General features: G+C 42.9%; 1 protein-coding gene and 1 long non-coding RNA gene across 2 annotated transcripts; one reads left to right on the top strand and one right to left on the bottom strand.

The window, feature by feature from the left end:
- Nucleotides 1-986: 986 nt before the first annotated feature.
- On the bottom strand, nucleotides 987-10,741 carry cpa6 (carboxypeptidase A6). The gene is made up of 11 exons (XM_003967941.3): nucleotides 9,868-10,741; nucleotides 8,336-8,411; nucleotides 4,768-4,892; nucleotides 3,610-3,724; nucleotides 3,393-3,494; nucleotides 3,190-3,294; nucleotides 2,538-2,648; nucleotides 2,373-2,463; nucleotides 1,961-2,163; nucleotides 1,772-1,856; nucleotides 987-1,671 (listed from the first exon to the last, which is right to left on the bottom strand). The coding sequence occupies exons 1-11, from the start codon at nucleotides 10,173-10,175 to the stop codon at nucleotides 1,457-1,459; spliced, it is 1,536 nt and encodes a 511-aa protein (XP_003967990.2). The 5' UTR covers nucleotides 10,176-10,741; the 3' UTR covers nucleotides 987-1,456.
- On the top strand, nucleotides 6,809-9,472 carry LOC115251348 (uncharacterized). Its single transcript, XR_003889906.1, has 3 exons — nucleotides 6,809-7,019; nucleotides 7,721-7,964; nucleotides 9,241-9,472. It is a non-coding gene; the product is annotated as an uncharacterized lncRNA (long non-coding RNA).
- Nucleotides 10,742-14,711: the final 3,970 nt, after the last annotated feature.

Raw genomic sequence — 14,711 nt, 5'->3', positions numbered from 1 at the left:
ACTGCCATTACCTCTATGTACTCTCAGTGGCATCAGGATGTGCATGACAAGTATTCTTCCTTTTTGTTCCATTCACAAAATTAGAATATATGCAAACGTTGAATTTACATATGTATGACGCGACTGGAGAAATACTGTGGATCATTTTCTTAAAAAAACAATTTATCAGCTAAAGAATATATGCATAAATATTCCAAAAACAATTCCAAAATAACGTAAGGGGGGGGGGGGGGGGGGGGGGGGGGGGGGGGTAATGTTAAATAAGCTTTCATCAGAAACTGGTAGCTAAAATCTTAACAATTGCCAGCAAATATATTTAGTGGTGAACCTTTAGAACAACAACAAAAAAGTCAAAACAGATATTCTCATGTTCATCACTGCTATGACTAACATTCAGCAGAACCCACCAGAAAATACCACCCAAAAAATCTGGCTGTGTGACACAGCCTTCTTTGGCAGTTGCCTGTTCTGGAGTTCACTTTTGCTTGTAGGTGTCTTATGTGTCATTTCCACCATTTCTAGATCCAAAAATATGAGCTGAGGTACAGATATGAGGAGCAGATGGGAAAAACAGGATGGTATATGAAAGAGTCAGCTTGAGCTGTGATTACAAGTTGCAATTAAATGCAAGTTTTTGTCCTTTCAACAGAATTCAATCTCCTTGTATCAGTACTAAAATCAAAATTACTGTGTTACAGTGTGCATCATCGATATCAGGGAGCTGAACCACAGGTTGTTTGTAATCTGCTCTGATAATTATCTGCAAAATAGTGATTTTGTCTTCTAAATGAATTCATGTTTAAAATTTAGGATTAATATTTCAAAAAAATAGGATAGAGAAGCTCTGATCCATGGGCTGCATGTTCCTTTGTTGCCCCTTTGGACATTCATCCACCTGAGCATTAATGCAATTATCAAAACAAAACAAGAACATGACAAAGTAAACCAAAGGTTGTCACGTATTTATTATAACATCGATTTTGCAGTAATAAAGGCATTAAATTATAGTTGCATATCTAAACTGACACTCGGTAGGTCTATCTAACATTAAAAATACAGCCATATTAAAAATACAGTTAGGTTTATATTACAATATTTCAATCTAAAGCGCTGCTATTTCTTGACAAGTGCTCATGTGACCAAAAGTCATTAGGAAAACCTTGTGTGTGTGTGTGTGTGTGTGTGTGGGGTGACCTTTTAGACAAGACTTTTTATGGACTGGACTTCAGAAAATTGGTATAAACAGGAAGGTTACTGGGAGGAATTATATGGGGGAAAAAACCTGAAAACAAATGTAAACAACCCTAGAAACATTAAAAAAACAAAACATCTTGTTCCAGTCTCTTTCCTGGTGTTTGTCCGTCCATCTCCTGGTTAGATCTGTTGGGAATATTAACTCTAAGCAGGAGCAGGAGGTGATGAAATAAATAACCATGAGGGTGGAGCTCTGCGGAGGTCATATATATGGAAATTTGTTCCTGGCTGGCTTGCACTTCTTCAGTACTCCTGACGCGATGGCCTTCACCGCCCTCGTTGTCTCGCCGCACGTCGGGCTGATGAGGGACTCGGGAAGGAGGAAGCCGAAGTATCCCGTGTCCCTTAACTCAAAAGCAAACGTGTACGGTATCCCGTTTTTGTAGGCCCAGTCAATAGAGCTTCCAGAACTGACGTCTGTGTGAACATTTTATCGAAAAATTAAAGCTCACACAATAAAAACCCACCTTTAAATAAAGTAATCCGTAAAGTAATCTGGAATCTGAAGACTACTCACACAGTGTTGTGGAGGCGGGTCCATATCTGTATTTAAGTCCATATGCAGAGTACAGGGCTGTCACTGCACTACGAGCTGCGGACTCCTAGATGGAGAAGACAAAAGATCAGACCTGTGATTCTATAATTCGTAACAATGTGCTCCAATACACTCAGGATAAGCCCAGACGGTTATTAGCTGAAGTTTTACCACACAGTCGAAGTTCGGGATAGTGGCGTATTTGTAGGAATATGGGTAAAGCAGCATTTGGGCGTAGGCGTGGATGGAGATGTACGCTTTGATGCGTTTCTTGTGCTTGCGCAGGAACTTGGCCACGGCTTTGACTTCAGGTTCGGACTCTGGGAAGGGCCCGCAGTAGGTGTCGTCGCAGGGATGGGAGGATGCCCCCTGAGCTGAGGAGTGGAAAGGAGGGAACATATCGGACAATTTTCACTCCGAGCATTGAGAAACGCTCCTATCACATCAAATGTTATGGTGCTACGACATGGACAACCCTCCTTTTGTCAATGTCTCTGCATTGTTAATTTGTCCTTCTGGGGGTTAAAATGTCTGGCTTGACCCTGAATGATTGTCTGTGCACGTCCAGTGTCATCAAACTCACCACACCACTTAACTTTCCAGTTTCTATTTGCATCTACTCCTCGGCAGTGGAACCTGTGATTTTTGGACCTGGTTTTCCTCCAGAATCGATCCTGCGGGGAAATGAATACTATGTATATTTTTGTGTATTTATCATTAGATTAATGTTTGTCTTGCCCTGTGGTACCGTTGTCCAGCTGAAATGATATCCATCCACATTGAAGACAGGCATGATGTAGAAGCTGAGCTGATTAAGCAGGCGTCTCATCACAGAGTCCTGCTGGTACGAGCCGATGGCCTAGAGTCGTAATTTAAAGAAGGAGGATAAAGATGGTGCAGAGCTGGCATTCGGCCAAGAAACTCTTACAAATCTTATAAATTATCACATATATGAAAATATATGTTAACTTTTTTCATGCAGGTGAGTACTGGAGTAAGGAGATTTGGTCACTAGGTTAATACTGCTTAGGTTCAAAGTTAATGAGCTTAAAGGCTTAAAACAAAGATGGCACACCGACCTCAGGTGGTCAATACTAAGTACTACATCCGGCTCATACTGTTCATCATTTCCAATCAAGAATTTTGAATGATTATTTATTGTCATAGCACTGTAAATACGACATTCAGTGAGTTGTGTTACGCTTTAACTTCAACTCTTCTGCTATCTTTATGCCAACCTGCACAAAACTTTGGACTGACTGAATGTGTACCATCTGAGGTGTATTTAATATAAGAATCAAGTCCCCTCTAAAATCAACAGATGTTGCTTTTGTCGAGCCCGGGTTTGACTTCTGTATTCACAAAGCTATACAGAGTTAAAATATGGACACTAGAATTACCTCTTTGACAAACCACTGGCAGAAGGCGGGTCCTATCCACTCTCTGGCATGGACGCCACAGTCAATCCACACGGCCTTCTTCTGATGCCGACTTCTCTTTCCTATCTGACAGGGCATGATCTCCGTCAGTTGTGAATAGCGTGAGCATGTGCAGGCGCGCACTCGTGACTCTGCGTGTCACTCTATTGAGATTTTTCTCCAACCTGAAGCACGTAAAGTGGCCTGCCCTCATAGGACTTCCCGATGGAGAACATGTCAACCAGATTGGGCTGAGTTCTGTTGATTTCAAACATCCAGCTCTGAATCTTAAAGAGAGAATTGAGAGATTTTGAGGTGGATGGGACCTCGCAGGTGCTGCAGATGTTTGTTTAGCAGAGGAGAGTGGGAGAGGGGTGGGCGAGTGGCGGGAGAGGCGTCTACCTCTTCCAGAGAGTGGTAAACCTCGTAGTCATACTGAAACTCTGACCTCCGCTTCCGAGACGAACGGTATCCCGTCTGCTTTTCAATTTCCTCCTGCAGATCGGAGATAAACACCCTGTGGGCAGAGAGCAGGAGGCAGTGGGACAAGTGAGGAATATGTGATCAACTCTGACCAGCATGTTTGCTGTACCAAATTTTCAAGTTTCTCGATAAGGCTAAAATTTAAATAAAAAACAAAAAAAACCATACAGATGGTGAAAATATACACTCTACCTAATAATTTTTTTTAAAAGGACATTTATACAAAAAATTCCATCTAAAAGCTTTACCTTCTTTCCTTTAACCTACTCATTTCTGTGTGTCAAAAAAGCAAATGGTCTAAGATGGTGCAAAAAATATGCGATTTACCAATAATTCAAATGTTTATACAGTTTAATAAATCCTTACTAATAAAACTTTCCACATGGGGAATGCAAAGCTTAAGATAATCATAACGCAGTGCTTGAAATGTGTCAAAAACCAGCCAGACTTATGGCCAAGACGGTCATTATTTGTTGAGAAGCTGCTCTCTGGTCTGACCACTTCGACATAAAACAGATGCTGTGAGCAGCTTTCACAGCTGCTCGAGCATGTGCACCGTTTCTGTTTTTCAAATCCTTATTTTTGGACTTTAATTATGGTTTCACGGTCCTGGAAAAAAGTGACATTGCAGTTTCTTTAAATTTTGGAACATAATGTTTCTTCTTTTAAAGTGATCTTTCATGTAAATCCCAACTGCTGCACGTGGCAGCAAACAAAGCGGTTTAAAATAGATCAGTAATAGTGAAAAATTACAAAGAAAGCTCAGTGTAACCGCTCGCTTTAGGAAATGTCAACCAAATTAAAGCTCTGTGCAGAAAGGACCTCTCTCCAGCTGCATCTGCTTTAAACCACAATTTAAACCTCAGTTTTGACAAATGGTAAAATGAGACTGGGATGGAGCGATGAGAAGGAGCGCTGACTGGGAAAGAGGCTCCCACAGTGGGTGTGCACGTAACTGGGCTCCCAGGAAATACTGTATGGTCTCTTGCATGCAAACATGTGCAGAGCAGGCAGAGTTGTTTCAAAACCGTGATCCTGAACCAGACAGCCAACGAGGCCCAGTCTGACCGTTCCTACCCATAATCGATATGTTCCTGCTGCAGGCGTGCGTGTACGGCCAAAGTGTCATTGCGCTTCACGTGGACGTCCACGGTTGTGTTTTGACAAATTAGGGACGCGCTGTTGGGCTGCCAGAAGTCCACCTACATGAAGAGAACAAAAGGCATGAAACCAGAGGCACAGTGCAACCTGATTATAGATGATAAAAATGAGATCATTTCACTATTATTAAGGGTTTCAGTGTCAGTACTGTCTGAAATATTCTATCAGACAACCCTCTTTTGTTATATGATGCCTCAACTAATCTCAGTGCTTATTTCTCCTCAAAGAATCTATAAAGATTTAACAAAAATGAAGCCTTACTGTCTGGCCTCCAGTAAAATAAACTAAAATGCACTTAACTCAACCTGAGTTAAGGGTTTAAAAGCATGTGCTGAGACTGCAAAGATGACCTTGGTTTCTTATCTGCTGAGTGTTTGAAATAGCGCCAAACATTCAGTGGTGATTGTCAGATTAGTTTTGATTAACCCGAGACATTAAGGCATTATTTAGACAGCACCCTAACAAGAGGGATTGGAGGAATGTCGAGGATTGGACGGTTGCAGAGGGTGTCCTACGTACTCGCCTTATATTAGCAACCAACATGTCTCTCAGCACCTGTTATCAAGCCCTGATAGTTGTGTCTGTCAGTCACTGCTGAGGCAGACGGGATATCGCCTACGTGAGTCGACTACCCAAACACAGACGCCAGGAATGGAAAACAGATGCGAGGAAAATGGAACTTCTGAGGAAGTACATCGGAACGGACACTGGAAGTCCGTTTTTAACGTGTGTTTCTGCAAACGTCCTCGGCTGGCTGATGCTGCAGGCGCAGATGCTCGATAATGTGTGAAAGGCTTTAATGGTTTACAGAATGTTGTTTCGTTTGGTTTCGTTTATGGAGCCAGGAGGCTACAAATGGGACCTTTGGTGATGGTAAATGTAAACCGCTCTGCGCTTTTATGGTGTTTCCAAATGGTTAAGTCCCACAAATGTTGCAGTGTGGCTCCGTTGTTAGCCAAACAAATCCCAAACACATCAGCCCTTAAAGGCATTTAAACAGCCTCAAATGCACATCTGAGCTCTTGGAGCTCTGTTGAGATGCCCTAAAGACGGAACTCCTACATCAACTCATGTCTCTTGGATTTAAATGTTATGTCTGCAAGGGTTTTTTAATCGTAAGAAAAAAAGGGGAAATAATTTAGTTCCATTAAAGCCAGACTACTTTTGTGTAGGTATAAGGGAAATGGTAATAAAGCCTAATTAATCACTTAATTCCTGTTTCCTGTTTGCACTGGAAGTGTACACAAACACTGGAATCAGAGGGAATCCAGGCAGCCTGGCAGTCCCACGAGAATAACTTGATAAGATCTTTAATGCTGTTTGTTTAATTTGTGTTTTAAAAAGCCTTGGATGGTTCAAAGATACTGAACCATGAAAAAGAGCTACTAAAAGCCTTATCTTTGGTGCAGGGGTGTGCATTTTATAGTATTTTGTGATCATATTCTTAAACTGTGTTTGGTTATTTTGCCAAAAGTGTGTAAATTTGAGTGTAAAAGGCTGATTGCATATGCTTCCATGTAGCTGTGGGACTACAGTGACCACTGCACCATCCGATAGACCCCAGTAATTACCAGTTATGTGCTCTGAGTCGTTCTCGGAGCATTTTCTTTAAATCAAGTCAATCAAACTTGCACAAAAGTCCTGCAAATGACCTTTCCACGTTTCACCAAACAAAACCTGTGACCTTAGAATTTAACCAACCGTAGAGCTGCATTCCAACAGCCATGATGTCACCGACAGATGTGCTAGAACGCCGTCTATTTGTCAGACGCAACAAGAGCATCGGCGGTGAACTTATGATATCATACACTGCTGATAGTGGACAGATGTTATGACTGGGAAAAGGCAAACATCCTCCAGGGGCGAAACGCCCATGTCACCGCTCTCCTCAGGAGACCAAAGATCCTGACAAATCACCAACACTTAAACTGTCAAACATACAGTAATCCCTACAGCAACACATCATAGAGATGGCCAAAGCCAGTCCCTAAGGGCCCGATTCAAGCCGAGTTTTGACTCCTGCCAGGCAGAAAAAGCTTTCACAAGGTGAAGTGGAACCCCAGGTGAAAGTGTTGTCGATGCCTGTAGGACAGAAAACCCGGCTTGAATGTGATCCTTGCGGATCGGATTGTCTCGTCCCTTCTCTAGAACCCACCGGAGGAAAAAGGGTGAGGACTTTTTTAGAAGATTGTGTTACTTTGTTGGTAATGTCATTCTATATTCTCGTGTTGCAGAACGCTCATCCTGCTCATTTATTATTTGACCTCACTCCCAGCCCAAGGCAGTAGAGGTAGTTTGGCTGGATCTGTGGCAGAGTGATACTCCAAACACAGCTGTCCAAACAGTAGCTGCCGCAGCCTCCGCTGGTCTTGGCCTCCGCTGGTCTTGGAGCGCTGCGTCCTTTCGAACGCCGCATGTAAAAACCCAAACTAATCAATGGTTAAGGAGACCCTTCTCACCCTGTACCGTCGCTACCTCGAAACCAAAGCGTGAGCCCAGGCCCAGCAGATGCCTTTCATAAATGTTAATGAGGCATGTGGCCTGTAATTCAGCCGCAGCGCAGGAACGTTCACTGTTTCTATCCAATTAATTACCGGGACTATGTGCGTGTTTCGCTGGGAGGAAAGGGGGCGGGCCTCAATTTTGGTATGGGTCTGGATAAAGGAGTGGATCCAGGAATTTTAATTTAAGGGAGCTGTTAGGCGTTGGCGTGAGGGCCTCTCTGCTTGTTTCGGCATGTAATCCGCTCATCCCTCCCAAAAAACGTGAGGGGAAATATTGAATTTGTATCTTTAAATCTTTAAGGCTGAAAACAACATGCTAAGGAAAGTTGTCCATGCCGCTGATGCCAAATGCATTTTCTCTACAGGTTTTCTGTCCCTCAGTGTCACCACTTGGAATTTTTGGCCTTTTTTGGCTCATGAAGGAGTGCAGATGTCTCAGCTGCACCAGACGAGCACCCGCGACCGCACCTCTCCGCGTCCCTGTCCCCGGGGCCGCGCCACATGGTTGCACGCACATTAACATTAACGACACAGCGCCACCGCTAATGTGAAACATCCCTGCGTGACGGACAGCTGTGACGGATAAACCACTGGGCATCAAAGGCCAGGGTGAGCTGAATAAAACCTTTATTTACTCTGAAATAAAACTTGAAAAACCTAATAAAATATAGACAATTCCATAACTTTTCCCAAGATGTGTAACAATACACCCTGAGCTATGCTTTTTGATTTATGACACATGTCTGACACCATCAAACATAAAAACAATCAACTAAATTCGTAAGAACTTGATTTATAACACCAGTACTCAGAAACATCTGTCCTCATATGGGTCATAAATTCAAGTATTTTGAAGCATCGCTTTGATTTTAGTAAAACTTTGGAATATTTAAGTTGTAATCTGAAAATTAAACAGTTCCTTTTCACTGTCATGCATTTAAGTACAAAAAAAGAGAAAGAAAAAGCAAATCTGTGCCAACCTGCATGTGTCCCAGAATGTTCTTGAGTGTTTGGACCTCGTCAATATTCTTTGGATGTATTCTGAAGACTTGATCTCTGCACAAACAACAAGTGTTTCATCTCACAACTGGCGCCAATGTGGCCACAAACGCATATTTTACAATAACAAAATCTCACTAAATAAAAGCGACAGTTGATTTTAATCCCCAAACCCTCACAGCCTTCATTTCTAAAGTGAAGATGACACAGGCGTGTGATACGAGTCCAGTTTTCCATGAGCTCTCTGTGTCTCCATCGCCATTATTCCGCTTCTTCCAAACAGTGTTTTACAATGTGTAACACAGGAAATTGGGTCGCAGTAAACAAAGGTGTCAGGAGGTTCTGATGAACAAAAGGACCCAGGGGTGTCCCGTGAGAGGGCCACACTCTTTCATTCAGTGCAACGTGAGGCCGGAAAAGCCAGTTTCCACAAGCAAACAGGTGGTCTGAATGAATGAAAAACTGTATCTTGATGCATTCGAGTGAGTTTAAACCGGTCTCAATCTTTACTTTTCTCTGTCCTTTTCTGAATTGTGTGCGTCAATACCAGAGCACCGTCCGCTTCCACAGCTCAGCTGCGGAGGAAGTGAACGTCCCCTTCAAATGAAGGATGGCAGGCTGTTGATGTTACATTGTTGGTCTGGAAAAGGTCTTTTGCCTTTTGCCTTCAACCATCTGCGGGTCTCTCAGAGTTAAGGCTGGCCCCGAGTTGTCAGTCTGCTTGTTTCCTCGGCAGCGGGATGGAAGCAATTTGCTTTTAAGGTCCCGCCCTTAAATCAAGATGTTGATGCTTGATGCTGCTGTGATACAGCAATCAACAGCGCTCAACAGCTTAACATTTTATTTCCAACAAAGCCTTGATTCTGATGTTTCGTCTTCTTCTCAGACTTGCAAGTGAGGAGCGCGACGCCTGCCACATCCCAGACTGAAACGCACCAGCTTGGTTTAGGCTTTTGATGAGGAGCAAAACATGTGGAGCACCAAAAATATGCACCACACTGACAGGCAACAAGTTTCTTCAGAAAAACAGACCATAAATGCGTGCCAGACTCATGCTATCTCTGTATTTAGCAACATGATTATATCTGTAATTGCACACAATTGAGATCATCTTTTCATCCCAGTGATCTCCCAAAGTTCAAATAAAAGCTGATTTTAAGTGAAGAGGTGTCACTCGTCCTCGTAAACATATACAGGGATGTGCATGCGCTCTTTATATCAATTATTTTTCCTGTTGAAACACAATTGATGAGAATGTGTCATCCATGTGAATCGGCCTCCCTCTGAACCACATGGTTTCACCCCAAATAGCATCGGACAACAGAAGTGAACACAAAACATCTCATTATGTCTCAAACACGAACCGCGTTGGCTCCCTTTGTTCCATCCGTGAGATAACCCACTCTAATCAGGGAGAATCTGTCAGGAAACCTCTCTGTCGTGCGCTTTTCTAGTAGACTGTGCGCATATGGACTGAAGAGCCCCTGAAATGAATGGAGGGGTCTTTACTCACCCTGCGTAGCGGTTGTTGTAGAGGAAAGCCACGACGGGACACAGCACGTTACTGCAGATGATCACGCAAGCCGGTAAAAGCAAGGCGCGAAACGCGCTCCTGGGACCCATCCTTGGAAGAGCGGACCAGAGGAAAACGGACCGGGAGCTTCTGCAGGATGCAGAACCTGAACTTTTAAAGTCTCCGCCTGCAAAGTCACTTTGGGTTTTATTGTCCCTCTGATGGCGAAAACGCTGCAAAGGTTGGACATCTGGCGCAGGAGAAGCGTTTGCCACCTCTGTGGAGCTCTGGAGGGAATTACAGCGCATTTAAAAAAAAAAAGTCCGAGGAGGACCCGAGTCACGTGGGTCGGTATCGACGACATGAGCGCGTCTGTTCTACAGCGTATTTAACTGACAAAGCGACTTTGAAAGTGGCGCGCTTGTGTGTAGACATCAAGCCTAAGCACAGTCCTGCAGAAGAAAACGGAACGTTACGAAGAAAACCAAAAGAATTCTGCACAATCTGAGCCCAAATTGGCTTTGAGTAATGCCCATTCACGCTATATAATGGGCTGTGGTGTTCTACTAATGGATATTTTTACTTTTCATACCTCATTTGCTCCTCTTCTGTACTTTAAAAAAATATTTCTAACATGTCGAGATGATTATCATCCTCTGCACAACTGGAAGTAATAAGAAGAAATTCCAAATCAAATTGCTCAACTTCTTGAGAACCGTTCTTAGATGTTGTTCTGCCTGATGCCAGAAGACACTAGAAGCAGCTTCCCCGTGTTCCTAAAATCTTTGCATGTTGTTTCCTTGTATGCATGTATAAAACCCACGTTGTGTGATGGGTAGCTACTTGGGTCGGCTCTACTGCAGATCCCTTTTGGGGCTTTAGGTGGCTCTCTGTTATTCTAGACTTTTTGTGACCCTGTTTGATCCTCTGCTTATCACCCAACACAGTGATTAAATGTCTAAGTCAACCGCCTTTTGTGACTGCGTGGCAGCAGCACATTTTTCACATGCTTCCCTCCGGTGGTGCCACCTGTTTCACACTCAATTACTGCACAGCAGACCCAAAAAACACTCCCCAAGAACCAAGAACACAGCTCCAGTCAGTGCAGGTAGTTCTTGATTATACAGCTATAATGGTGTTTCCACCTACCACATCTTTTACACAGCATAAAACCTTCCTTTATTAGTATAAATCACAGTCACATCTATGAGGATGTATCACATAAATACAGCTACATGAAAATAAAACAGGTTTTAAGTCCAAATCATCGAAAAGTTTCACTCTAAAAGTGGAGCTGCAAAGGGCTTAAGGGTAAATGTTACATGTGCTGCTAATTCAAAATGAATACATCTCTTCTTAGAGTAAATGTCATAAAACACTCCACCTTACTGGAACAAGCCTATAACTTAAGTGGAATGGTGCATTTTAAACATTTTTTTCTTGTTCTTCTCTGAAATAGGACCAATTAAAAGAAAAGCCAGAACTCCAGAAACTGAAGTGTGTCTGAGCACAGTGACAGTTGCACACAGAAGCATATTCATAACGCCCCCCTGCCCCCCGCCCTCGGCGTGTATCGCCTTCAAGGGAGTTTTTTTTTTTAATAAAAAAAGTTGAGGGGAGAGTGAGCTCGCGTGTTTTGGCTGCGCCGCTGGTTGATCTTTCAGGCACGCCATGTCGGGCACGGAAATGTCGGCGGAGGCCTCGGTGTTGTTTTTGACCCACAAGAAAGCCAATCTGGGCACGCGGCGGTGTTTTTTGGGGGGGTTGCGATGGGAAAATGAAGGACTAAGCGTTTTTTTTCTGAGAGGAATTCTTCAGCTGTGCAGTCTTAGAATGGCACCAAGGTGCAGTAAATCGCGATGTTGCTCAGGCTGCGCTGAGGGGTGTGAATGAGGCCTTTGATAGCACGCCGCCTGGGACTGGCATTTCAACAAACCATGGTGGTACGAGGAGGAGGGGGGGGTTCAAACGGAGAGGCCGACTGCTGGTGTTTGTGGTGACGTTAGGGCTTCTGAAGGATCTGAGAGGTCCCAGTTGACCCTTAAACAAGGCTGCCGGGATCATCCGTGACCCTGAGGGCTAAAGAAAAGGATGAAAGGAGGATAAAGTCTGGAAGGCAAAAAAACAAGAAAAAAGAGCGCGTCGCTCTCACAATGAGTTGGAGAATTTAGGGGAAGTTAATCTGGCTGCCAAACTGAAGTTTTGAATTACCTATCATTGTGAGATCCGAGACAAAACAGAGGTTAGGCTGAGCTCCACTCAGCAACCTGAAGATCCCCTGATTACAACACACAGACTCGCTCACACCGATAGAAGCTCGGGCCCGACAGTCAGAAATAATAATAATAGTTGTCCACAGCAGCAGAACACAGTCATTATATTGAAGAGTAGAAGTCTGTTTTCCTACAAACACCAAGCCATCTGACGCGGTGACAGGAAAAATAAAACCCAATTGACGATCACGTGCTTGTGGTTTCCAGAGATCTGGCTTTCAAAACGTTCACGCTTCCAGTTTTAGCTCAGCGTGTTCCTAATGGAGCCTGCACACCTTCAGCGTTCACAACATCAATATGTTCTGCATATAAGGTAGATCGTAAACAAGCAGGGTCCTAGAGCTGAACCTTGAGGCACTCCTTTGATAACCCGAGGGACCAGTGGTGTTGATCCACCGAGCCCGGTCCTCCTCAAGTTTTCTGCTGCCACTGTTGCTTGTTTGAGGGTCAGGCCCTGGATTTCTGTGTATGACAGATGTTAAATAAATAAAGTGTAACTGAATTATGCTGGTAAATGGTCTCAACGCTCGGTTGCCATTAGCTCATGCACACTTGAGACCGTTCAGATGATCCAATGATTCTGCGAATCTTTAGATCGCCTCTTCAGAAATGCAAAAAGAGGAGAGGGAGACCATTACCCTTCAAACAGATCTAATTACACACCAAGCCAGGGTATAATAATAGAGGCAGTGTGAATGTAGTACACACAGGGGACGACTGGCAATTGAATGTTCTTGATAATGAAGGTGTAATATATCTATAAAAGTCATTAAAAGACATGATTGAATTCCAGTCCAGCCATCCTCTCTTCTCGCAGTCGTTTCAGCAGATTCTCTGCAGGGAGGAGGGAATCCTGCTGACTCAACAGTTGTTGTTTTTTTTAAAAAGAAAAATGTTTTTTTCATGTTGCATGTTGATATGCTGTGTCTGTGTGTGCGTGCGTCTGTGTGCATGTGTGTAAATGTCAGTTTAATGTGCCTTTAAGCACAGCCTCTTAACCTCTGGGTGTAATAGATAACAGTTGCTGAGTTTAAGGGCTTGTTTAAGCACAATTGATGCAGCTGTTGGATACAATAATGGCCCATTGAGAGCAATTTGGATTTAAAAGCCGACAGATGAAGATGGCGTACCCCTGCACGTACAAGGTTTATTGTTTTTCTGCAGAATCAGGGAGAAAAAGACAGACATTCAACTGTTGCTAAGAGTTGTCGGTCCAATGCCGTGTATGTTTTCTACAGCATCATTAAGTGACTGGCTGAAGAAGAAATTGGATACAGAAACAGAAGGATCAAATGATGGCATGGGGCTCCTCAACTTTAAATGTTGTTTTAATGAAAGACGGAAGCGTTAAAGGGTCAAGCAATTCAAAAGAAAGAGAAAGGCTTTATGATGTGCAGCTCTGCCACAAATATCGATTTCTCTGGTGTTTTAAAGGCCTTGGACTGGGCTTTTGTGCATCGCTGCAGAATCCTCAACAGCCCTTATTTAATGTAAAATCCACCAATAGCGCCATCTAGTGGAAACAACACCACAACGTCATTTTAAAACTATGCAGTACTTAATTTAACCGCTAGGGTGCGCACAGTGCCAACATTTATTGCCCGTCCTCGCCTCCTCAACAATTTGAGCGTAATTAAGACATGAAAACTCACTCTGACACCGATCAGTGAGAGCAGTATTCCTTATCTCACTGTCTTATTTTCAGGAGAACTGTAAAAACTACACTTTAAATTTGCGGCATAATGGTCTTGTTTATCATATATTATAAATCATATAATACATCATAAATCACCCCCCCCACACACACACACAATAATTATATAAGATGAAAAGAAACCACAGGCACTGACAGTATAACAAGCTTTAAAACAAGTGAATTGCTAATATGGGTTATTTAACTGTTGTTCTCCGGTTTTGATTATGAAAGTCTGGAGTGTATTAGTTACAGTTAATTAAGCACAACCTTGTGTTATTAATGGAGCCTGTCAAATAGAAGTTGCACACTCAGAGGTTGCTTGTGTGCTAGTGAATAATACAGTTAATTCCAGCAGGATATTAGGTCTCTTTTCACCGTTTTGCATCTGGGATGCTTTTACGAGTAAAAGAGGCTCTCTTCCTGTCCTATTCACACCGCTCTATGAATGTAGAAATCGCTGCTGTATCTTAATTAACTTTGATAAGACATCACATGTATATGAGAGTGACAAACATTTATTTAGAGTTCATAAGTGGGATATGAAACTTACACATATGTCCTATTTTGTGCAACTAATCCAAGCAAATAAAGCACATAAGGAGAGCTCTTGAGAACATTACTTGAATTGTAGTCCAATTAAGAACATCAGTATATATACTCAAACTTTGAAGTGGATTGCATTGCTTAATTAAATAAGTACAGAGCTTGAAAGCATTTATGGCGACGACATTAATGCAGCATATCTCTAATGAACTGACGTTCCCGCTGGTTTTGGTTTGCTTCTGGCAGCCCAGACGCTCAGATGAGGTTCCCGAGGGTCCTAAAATAAATAAGTAACGTTTTCGTATTTTTTTTTTCACTCCATAAATTTTAGT

This window comes from Takifugu rubripes, chromosome 10 (assembly GCF_901000725.2).
Source record: "Takifugu rubripes chromosome 10, fTakRub1.2, whole genome shotgun sequence".
NCBI classification, from domain to species: domain Eukaryota; kingdom Metazoa; phylum Chordata; class Actinopteri; order Tetraodontiformes; family Tetraodontidae; genus Takifugu; species Takifugu rubripes.
This window is presented reverse-complemented; position numbering and strand designations above follow the sequence as displayed.